The sequence below is a fragment of the Phycodurus eques genome, chromosome 14, assembly GCF_024500275.1.
Source record: "Phycodurus eques isolate BA_2022a chromosome 14, UOR_Pequ_1.1, whole genome shotgun sequence".
NCBI lineage: Eukaryota > Metazoa > Chordata > Actinopteri > Syngnathiformes > Syngnathidae > Phycodurus > Phycodurus eques.
The window spans coordinates 1,012,545-1,022,701 of NC_084538.1; the positions used below are offsets into that span (position 1 = coordinate 1,012,545).

At 49.6% G+C, this 10,157-nt stretch overlaps 2 protein-coding genes across 2 annotated transcripts; both read right to left on the bottom strand.

The window, feature by feature from the left end:
• Positions 1–24: 24 nt before the first annotated feature.
• foxa1 (forkhead box A1) lies at positions 25–5,464 on the bottom strand. Its single transcript, XM_061696336.1, has 2 exons — positions 5,351–5,464; positions 25–2,228 (listed from the first exon to the last, which is right to left on the bottom strand). The coding sequence occupies exons 1-2, from the start codon at positions 5,414–5,416 to the stop codon at positions 1,173–1,175; spliced, it is 1,122 nt and encodes a 373-aa protein (XP_061552320.1). The 5' UTR covers positions 5,417–5,464; the 3' UTR covers positions 25–1,172.
• A 556-nt stretch (positions 5,465–6,020) lies between these two features.
• Positions 6,021–8,668, bottom strand: clec14a (C-type lectin domain containing 14A). The gene is made up of 2 exons (XM_061696469.1): positions 8,601–8,668; positions 6,021–8,154 (listed from the first exon to the last, which is right to left on the bottom strand). Exon 2 carries the CDS (start codon positions 8,132–8,134, stop codon positions 6,779–6,781), a length of 1,356 nt encoding a protein of 451 aa, XP_061552453.1. The 5' UTR covers positions 8,135–8,154; positions 8,601–8,668; the 3' UTR covers positions 6,021–6,778.
• Between the last annotated feature and the right edge of the window lie 1,489 nt (positions 8,669–10,157).

Consider the following 10,157-nt stretch of genomic DNA (forward strand, 5'->3'; position numbering starts at 1 on the left):
CGCCCCATTTTTGATGCCCTTTTTTTCCACCAGCCTTTTTTTTGGGGGGGGGGGGTCTTTCCCCATCTTTCCCAGCTTGCTGTCCTATTTGCGACCCTCCTGTTATGTTGAGGGTCAAATTGACCCTTTTTAAAATTGAAAGCGCTAGTCTATTCTCAGAAACATGATACACTTTTATATATATATGAAATGAGTTGTAAAAAAGTGTATAAATTAGTTTGGCCCTACATTTGATGTCTTGTGTAAATAAAACTCATCATAACACATTTACTATAAAAAGAAGACAAGAATGGGGCCATCATATTAAAAACATTTTCTTGAACGTTTTAAAAACAATTTGTGGGGGGAAGTTTTCAATTTGACCCGCCACAGAACAGGAGGGTTCAGAGGGGCCACAGATTTTCTGGCGTCTCATTGGCGGGAAGGCGTTGAGCGGCGAGCGACGTCGAACCCCTGACGCTCGCCGGCCGCACCCCCGCGCGTCTAATGATCTCGTTGCGGGAAGCCGCGACAGCTACGCGATCGTACGCTACGGACAGGACAAATGAAAGCCGGCTCGGCAAACGAGACCCGCCGGCGACAGCCCGTTTTTGGCTTGAATATTTTTTTCCCGGAGGCTGACGCACGGAATTATCTGAAGGCGTGAAGCCGCAACAGCCGGTCGGGGCAATGTCGCAGCTGTGCCGTTACGCTCGTGAGACGGTGTGAAAGGAGCGAGTGAGAAGTTCGTCACGTGCGAGGCGGTGGCAACCGGTCGCCCTCCCCGCTGGGACATCGTAGGCCCTCGGGTCCCGTTTGTGGAGCTCGCGGACGACATGAGGTCGTTGGTGGAGAAGGGGCGGTTCGAGGCTCAATGTCAGGGGGGCGAGTCGGCGGGGCCGTGTGGACTGGACGAGGGCGGCAGGGAAGTGTCCGTCGGTCCGGAGGCTTAAGGGCGCTCACGTGGGGACACTCCGCCGCCGCCATATTGGGTCCCGAGCCCGACTGAAGGTTGGGAAAGTCCGGGAATGTGAGGAGGAAGGGGTGGGGGATTTTTTTTCTTTGCTCACCAGTTGGCCCCTTTCCCCCAACATGTTCCCCATCTTTTTTCACAGCTCGCTGTCCTGTGTGGGAGGTACCGATGCAGGGCGGGGGTTCCAAGGCGACCCGCAGATTTTCCGGCACCCGACGCCCTACGAGGTGTTGAGCAGCGCCCTGGCGCAGGCTCCCTGGTAGTAGGGTGCCTCCAGCGGGTCGCCGCCCCTGCCGGCGCCGTAGCTTGAGTACTGCAGGGGGTCGTAAGCCCTCAGGTCCAGTTTGTGGTGCTCGGGGGATGACATAAGGTTGTTGATGGAGAAGGGGTGGTCGAAAGCGTAGTGGGCGTCCCCCTTCAGCTCCATGCCGTGCGGGGGCAGGCACAGGGACGAAAGCAGCTGGGGGCCCGCTAATTTGGCGCCCTCGGGGCCGGGCGGCGAGCGGCGGCCGGACGAGGGCGGCGGGGACGCCACGGCGAGTCCCGGAGGTTTGAGGCCGTCGGCGTAGTGCGAGCCCCCGGCCCCGCGCTCTTTCCCGCCCTCCGCCGGGCTCTTCCTGTCGCACTTGAAGCGCTTCTGGCGGCGCAGGTAGCAGCCGTTCTCGAACATGTTCCCGGAGTCGGGGTGCAGCGTCCAGTAGGAGCCTTTGCCGGGTTTGTCGGGCGAGCGGGACACTTTGACGAAGCAGTCGTTGAAGGACAGCGAGTGTCGGATGGAGTTCTGCCAGCGTTGCTGGTTGTTCCGGTAGAAGGGGAACAGCTCCATGATCCACTGGTAGATCTCGCTGAGGGTGAGCATTTTCCCGGGCGCCTGCTGGATGGCCATGGTGATGAGCGAGATGTACGAGTACGGCGGCTTGGCGTGCGGGTAGCTGCGTCTCAGCGGCTTGGCCTCGCGGCCTCGGTTCAGGCTCGGGCCCCCCCCGCCGCCGCCGCCGCCGTACTGGGTTCCGGGACTGACGGCGCCGTACGCGTGATGATGATGATGATGGTGGTGTTGTTGTTGCGCCGCCTGGGCCCCGCCGCACGGGCTCATGGCTCCGCCCATCCCGCCGGTACTTAGGCAGGACACGCCCATCCCGGACACGGGGGCGGGGCTTATGCTGGGCCCGCCGTATGCCGCGTTGAAGGAGGCCGCCGCCGCCGCCCCGCCGCCGCCCGACACGTAGCCCGCCACCGAACCCATCCCCAGGCCCGCCGCCATCGGGGAGTACACCTGCACGACAGCGAGTACGAGCAAGTCACGCCAGTCGGGTACAACAAGGAAAAAACAACAAGTTCATTTTTGGTTGCGGACGATTCAACTACGGGAAAGTGACGTTTTTTTCTTGTCATGTGTCCGTTGAACCCTTTTTCGTCGCGTGCAAGCGACGACGTACGCTGTGAGTATGAAGTCAACTTCAAAGGCGTTCGACAACTGCTGTAATGCGACGAATAAACTGACTCAATTGATGAGCGCTTAACTGACGTGGACGTAATTGGGGAGGTTTGATATCACTTTTTTCAGACCGATACGAGCGCGAGTAATCAATCACTCTTGAGTACTTATCGATACGAATAGCGAGTACTTTTGATCAATAAAAGTTCAATTAACACAAAGGTAAATGACATAATTGTGAACAAGGGCCTCCCTTCCTTTCTTTCTTTCTTTCTTTCTTTCTTTCTGCTGCACGTTACGGTTAACCGCCGCAGTGTAGCGCCAACTACTGGCGAGGAGGATTCATTTTTTTGCCCTCGGCATCTGCGGCGGATATCGCCGGCCTTCACGAGTAGCCGATGCCTTGAAGTAAGGCCGCTATTGGTGCTCGCTGATCTCGAATTGATTGATTGACGCTGACGTTCTAAATTCTGGTTTAAAAGCAAGATTAGGGTTTGAAAGCGTGGTTTGAAATCTCGTCTAGGGTTCCAAGTGAGGTTTTTAGAGCTTGCTTTAGAAGGCTTTGAAGCCAAGGTTAGGGTTTTAAGTCAGGATTTTGATCGATTGACGCAAACGTGATTGATTGAGCTCGGGTCAGAATTCCAAATGAAGGTTTAAGGCCGAGGTTCCAAATTAGGGTTTCAAGCAGGGCGTTTGGATTTCAAGCCAAGTTGAGGCTTTTGCGTTACAGTTTTGATTCGGATAGAATGAATGTCATCGATGGATTGCCGTGGCGTGATTGATTGACAGCCTGGGACGCGATGACGTCACGGAAGGAGCAGTTCTGACAAGGTGCGTGGGCCGGCCCCGTTCACTGAGCAAGAAGAAGAAAAAAAAAAAAAAACCTCATTCCGATCATTATTATTATCATTGTTATTTTTAGTCCTATTCATATTTGCTCCAGTTATTCCCATTGTATTTGTAAATGCGATCAGGTCCTTTCTATTTGGGAAAGTCATATCGAAACGTGATCAAAAGGACAAATTCATACATCTTGTTGATATGAATCATAATGAATAATTATGAAAAATAATCATAACGTCCAAGGGGATAAAAACAAATGTGGCCTGATTGCCATCAATGACGATTTGTCAACATCAGACGACAAAAATTGTTTGGGAAAAAAATCGATAATGAACAATATTGCGTATAGACTAAACAAAAAAGCGAAAAAATTCATCTTCCGTTACACAAGAGTCAAATGTGGCAAACTGACGTAATTTCCGCTGTCAGGTCATAAAGTTGAGATAGTTCAACTGCTTTTCATCATGTGCGACCGATGTTCCGTTAGCTTCCTTCAAATGATTTTCTTTCCTGTGTACTTTCTAACAACAAGCTCAATTAGGAACATTATTTGCGTGCGTCGCGAGTGTTTTGAAAGCAATTGTTGTGCAGTTTGTGTTGGCGCCCCCGTGAGGCCAATTTCCACGTGCTCGCTAACTTTTCAAAGGTTCTTTTTGAGTTAGTTTTGGATTTTCTAACTGCGTCCATTCGTTCATCTTGCGTCCCGCTCCTCCTCACGCGGGTCGCGGGCTGCTGGCGCCCACCCCAGCGACACCCTGAACCGGTCGCCAGCCAATCGCAGGGCACCGAGAAACAAACCGCCATTCACGCCTGCGGGCAATTTCGAATCTTCAATGAATTATTTTCGAACTCGATTTTTTTTTTTTTTGCGGGCTCTTGAAAGCATTCTTCCCTTTTTAAGTGCTATATTTTCAAGAGTTCATTTTTGATGTTTGCTATTTTGACACCGATGATTTTCCCACGCTGCTCCTTTTGAATGTGACTTTTTAACTATATTTTGCGTTTGATCTTTGATTTTTTTTTTTTTTTTTTTTTGCACTTGGCTTTTGAACACTCTTTGATTTTGGCACGGTTGAGGTTTTGTGTGTGTGTGTGTGTGTGATTTTGAACTATTGATGTGTTATTAAAGAGCTTAATTTTGTGTGCATTTTCTGTAGACTTGTTTTTAGCGTGTATTTTTTAAAACGCTATTCATATTTCATTTTGTATTTCCCCCCCCCCCCCCCCAATGTTGATTTTGTGTGTGTGTAAATTGTCAATTGTCCTTCGAATGACTTTTGATTCGAGTTGATTTGAATAAGGAATCATTTATTATTATTCCCAACCGAATTTTTGCTCTGTGAACTTTGTTTGACTAATTTGAGCGTCTTGCGTATAAATGCTTTTCCCGCCTATTTCTATTTATATGTTGCCAAATCTGAGCCGCACTGAAAAACGTTCGAGTCACACGTGCGGACGAAACAATCGCGATCCATTTAAAAAGGACTTTTTAATTGTTCCAATGTACCGCGTGATATCCATTTGTATCGAATTGCGCTTCTTTTCATTTATTTCTCCAGAATCGATCGAAAATCTTGTTGATTAAAAACGTGCGTTCAATCATTTGTTCTCCCTCCACATTTGAATAAAAGTCCGATTTTTATAACCCAATAACGTCAGTTGAATTAACAGCCAAGAAACAAAACGCTGCGATTCTTTTGTCTTCGACATTATGTCGTCGTCATCATCACCGTTATTATTATAAATGATGTATTGTGAAGGTGATTGATTTCCATTACACGTTTTCGTTTGACATTTAAAGACATTTTCTCTTTTTAGTCACGCTTTTGTTCTTTCATCTCACGGACGCCGCCGCCGCCGAGTACACAACAATTAATAATAATAATAATAATAATAATAATAAGATAACAATGACAACAATGTGATGAAAAGGAAAGGAAATTTAGAAAAACAAATCACCTTGCTGATTCCAAAGTTTATTTTTCCTCGCTAAGAAATATTTGCGCGGAGTTGGAAACTTTTGTTGTGCGTAATTGCGCGTGAGTGCGAAATGTCTTGAAAAAAAGGAAAACGAGCAAGTCGAACGCGCGCGCCCGCGTCATCGCTTCGTGCTGCACCTCGTCGCTGTAGAAGCAAGTCCAGTCCGGAGCCTCCTGACCCTCCATCTTCACCGAGCTCAGCATCTCCGCCTCCGCCGCCGCCGCCGCCGCCGCCGCCGCCGCTCCCGGTGCCGCTCCCGGTGCCGGTCCGAGTCAGTGAGGTGAGGTGGCCAGATGAGGAGCGAGACCATGTCCTCGTGAGGAAGAGGAAGACCGAGGTCCAGCCCCCCTCCTCCCCCCTCCTCCACCCGCGCCTGAGATCGTCCATCCCATAATAAGAAGAATCGGAGTGACCACTTTCATTCACGCGTGATTAAGAAACACCTTTCCGTGAAAAACAAGCGCAAAAAACGACACAAAATACGCAATTATGCAAATAAGGAAACGGTTCTCTTGGAAAATGGCGCCGTCTTCAAAACAACTTGATTGACAAACATGACGAACACGAACCAGGAGGAGGATTTATTGGCGGAATAAAAACGGCCAATATTTTGAACACGCGACAACAACAAGAAGAAGAAGAAGAAGCGACGGCTGGTTTGACTTCATTTGTCAACGTTTCATTTGAAGGAAGAAAAAACTAAAAATGGTTTATTTTAACTCTTAAATTAGATATCGCAAACATAGAGATGGTTAATGTTTTCAACGTACATTTGTGCTTTCTTCTGACAAAAGTATATTTAAAAAAAAAAAAACGTTCACCCTTTTCCATTTGAGCGCATGTAACTATTTTAAGATTCATTTTTTAAATTAAAATAAAGCAAGGTTTTATTTGGCCATTTGTTCAAAAATTCAAAAGAAAAACATAATTGATTAGACTGTGCCAATATTATCGTTGTGATATAAACAAATAATTACTAAATATGACCAAACGTCAACAATACGATCATTAAAATTATGAAAATATGAAAAGGTTTTCGTCATTAACAAGTTAATCAGCTGTCAATCATTTTGTGGACACACATGCGCGAAGCTACTCAATGACGTCATCGCCACTACGAGTCAAAGCCACGCCCCCTGATTCATTTGGGGCCTGGACCCGCCGCGTGCGTGTGGATGAAGATGACGACGACGACGACGACGAGGCTGCCACCTGCTGGCCAACGTGGGAACTGCGGCGCGCGCGTGACTGCGCACTACATTACCCAGAATGCTTCAGCACACGTCCCTACTGCTACCACCAGGGGGAGCCGTCCTCTTCTTTTTGTCTTTTCTGCAAGCCAGCAGCGTGCGTGCGCGCGCGTGCATGTCTGAGCGCGTGTACGTGTCCTCTGCGTGTGTCAGTTTCTTTTTTGTCCGCATGTTAGCGTGTGTTTGTGTAGTTGTGTCGAGTGTGTTTGTGTATTTGTGTGTGTTACGTGCGTGTGTGCGCAATCATTTCATTGCGAAAAAAACAAACACTGTGACATCACCATGATGTCATGAATAAGTTGATGACATCATCACTCATGTGGGTCTTTGCTCCGCCTCCTCCTTCTTGCTCCGCCTCCTCAGGCAGCACTTGAGCGTCACTAAGGCGACGACCAACAGAACCACCAGCGCCACCGCCGCCCCGACCACGGCCGGCACCAGGGCCCCCGAGAAGGGTCCGGGGGCGCGGTTGTCGGCGGGCTCGCACGCCGCCCCGTCCTCGGCCCCCGCGGGGTCGGCGACGCACACGCACGCGAACGAGCCCGCCGTGTTCACGCAGCTGCGGCGGCACCCGTGCGCACCAGAGCACTCGTCCACGTCCGCGCAGTCCCCCGACGCGTCCTTACGGTACCCGATCCCGCACGGGGTGCACACGGAGCTCAGGTTAGCGGGGGCACCCCCCGGCAGACGCCACCCGCCGGCCCCGCCCCGGCAGTGCAAATCCAGACGCACTTTGGACCAGCAGTCCACTTGGATCCTACTGCTGTTGTCGGGGTCTAGACTGAGGAAGCGGGCTCCGGCCACCACGGGGTGGGAGCACGAGTCAGACACAGATTCTCGACCGACGTCGGGGTCCTGCTCATCGGGTTCCTGCTCATCGGGTTCCCTTAGTTCAGGTTCAGCGGGTTTAGGTCTAGCAGATTGGGGTCCAGCAGGTTCAAGTGTCGGTGGCACTGGTAGTTCAGGCTTTTGCTCGGACAGTTCCGGTCCTTCTGGTTCAGGTGCAGCAGATTCCGGTTCAGCAGGTTGAGTTCCCGCAGGTTGAGTTCCCGCAGGTTCAAATTCAGTGGGTTCAGGTTGCGTTGGTTCAGGTCCAGCAAATTTTGGTTCAGCAGGTTTAGGTCCTAACAGTTCAGGTTCTGCCGATTCAGGTCCAGCAGGTCCTCCATCCTCTGACTCCAGGTTGCATATGAAGTGGTTCCTGGTCTTGCAGCTGAGTGGTACCAGACCCCAGCTGGTGACCGTGGACCCGTCCAACTTGGCGACCAGTCCTGCACACAGAACCGAGGTACAGGTCTGTTCTGGCTCCTGGGCCCAGAAGGTCTCCGTCGTCGCCTCCTCGCCCCTGCGGGTCCACTTGAAGCCTCTGAGGGGTAGCGAGGGGACCACACACTGGTTTTTGGCCTTCTTCAGCCCCACCCAGAAGGCGCGCGACCCAGCGGGCGGCACTCCCGAGGGAGACTCTCCGATAACCCTGAGAACTCGGGCCAGGTCCCGGGCCGTGGCGAAGGAGGCCAGGCCGTGGGGGCGGCACGCCTCTTGCGCTCGTTCAAAGGGGGCCGCGGTGTGATGCGGCATGTAGCGCGGGCCCGAAGCGGGGGAGGCGGACGTCAGCGTGAGGGTGAACGCCAACAGAAGATGAAGACAGCGGTGACGCGGCGGCGGAAACATGTCTGAGTCCTCCCACTGACCTGTGGAGGTAAAAACCATGTTAGCTTACCTTGTAGCGCACAGGGTACACATACACACACACACAGCACCCAATGAGTCATGCTAAACGTTTGTCTAAATTTACCGCTACCTTGTTAGCTTTATGCTAGCATGTAACTTCAAATTCTTGTCAGTGTGCCTCGGCGCTTTCTATACTCAGGATGCCATCTTACTCATGTTAGCACTTCGGGGAATTTCTTTCTAAATGCTACCATAACACATGCTAGCTAGCGTCTCACAGGTACACACACGCTAATCAGCATAGAGCGCTAATGACATCGCGCTATTTGTACTTTGACCGCGAGAGCTCAGTTAAGGGAAAAGTGAAGCGGCGGTTCACTCAACGTTGCCTGTGCACGGTTTGACCCTGGAACAGATCAGCTGTGTTTCGATTCGGTGACATGTAAGAAAAGGAGAAAATTGTTACCTTGGAATTGTGTTCCTTTTCTTGCTTGTGTCTCGGTCGTTGTCTCACGGCGACTGACGACCTCACCCTCAGCGCCGAACGCGCCCCCCCCCCGGGGCCTCCGGACCCCCGCCCGCCCCTCTGTGCCCCCGCTTCCTGCCGGGACAGGAAGTGTGCGGTGTCTTGATACGGAGAGCTACTTTCTCAAAATCGTTTTTTTTTTCTTCAGGGGTGGCGTGACGTCAGTTGGGGGCAAGACATTGCGGATATTGTTCCCATTTCCCCAATGCTGATGCCAACCAATCAAAGCGCTTCTTTACAAACAAACAGACACACACACAGGAAGGATGTAGATGATCTTGCTCGTCTCTAATTGATCTTAATGACTCCATGAAAATCCTTGAACCCCTGACAGCAAGTACGTGTGCGACTCACTGACATTCGACTCACACGTCCAACTGTTGTTATGGCAACGCAGATGCTTCCTGTTTCCCGGAGGAAGAGTCGAAAGAATAGCAGGAAGCCGAAGGTCGCTTTGGAGTGTCGTCATAGTAACGCTGCAGATTGGATTATGGCGGGGCGTTATGTTTTTCTACACCTTTCTGAGTATCACCTTCCACTGCTCCCATCAACGGGCACATTTGTCCATCGAGTTTTGCCAGCTCCAAGTTTGTCAATCTATACTTGTCTATCTACTTTTCTCTATCGTGATACACTAGCTCGTAAGTCTACTTATCGACACAAGATCTATAGCCAGTATGATGCCAGAGTTTGTTGTTGGTCTTGTTTTTTTGTGGGGGAAATTAAGTAAAGAAGCGCTATAAAAAGGTCCAGCAAGGTCAATGAAGATTTATAAAGGTCATATTAAGCTCCATAATGCATCCATAAAGGTCCATCGATACCCATAAAGGTGCACGAAGGTGTATTAAGTTAAGGAGAGGGAATGACTATTATGAAAAGATCATTTAAAAAAAAGGTCCATAGAGGTATACAAAGTAGGGGGGCTCCGATCAGGGTTTCATGCTGCCGATTGTGATAGCGATCATCGATTGCCGATCGCTGCCGATACCGTTCATATGGATTAGCTGGAAATCTTTCAACGTATTCATGCTAAGTGGCATTGGCTATTTGAGCCCACATACTTCTTTGATTATTTTGATTGACACTGAAATCACAATTCGGTAACACGATTATTCATTGATTTTTAAACTTTGTAGTTTTTTGAACTACCCAAAAGTTAACTTTAAATATAACTTAAAAGAACAAGCAGACAATAAATTAGGAACAAGTAAAATAATAACACAGTATATTAAAATAGTAGAAAGTTATGGCTAAAAATGTGCCAATGTTTTAGCCATGACTGTACTGTCTATTAGATTTGTCCAAAAAAAAAAAAATCCTTATTATTTTGGCATTCAACAAAAATAAATATTTTTGGTAATCCAAGTTGACCTAAAACGGGAAGTTTATTCTGATTTCATGTCAATCAGGGAAAAAAACCAAAAACAAACATTTTATACGGGTCAGTGACTATCTGCAGTCCCTGTTGTGCGCGCATTGGCCTCTTAGGGGCAGTGT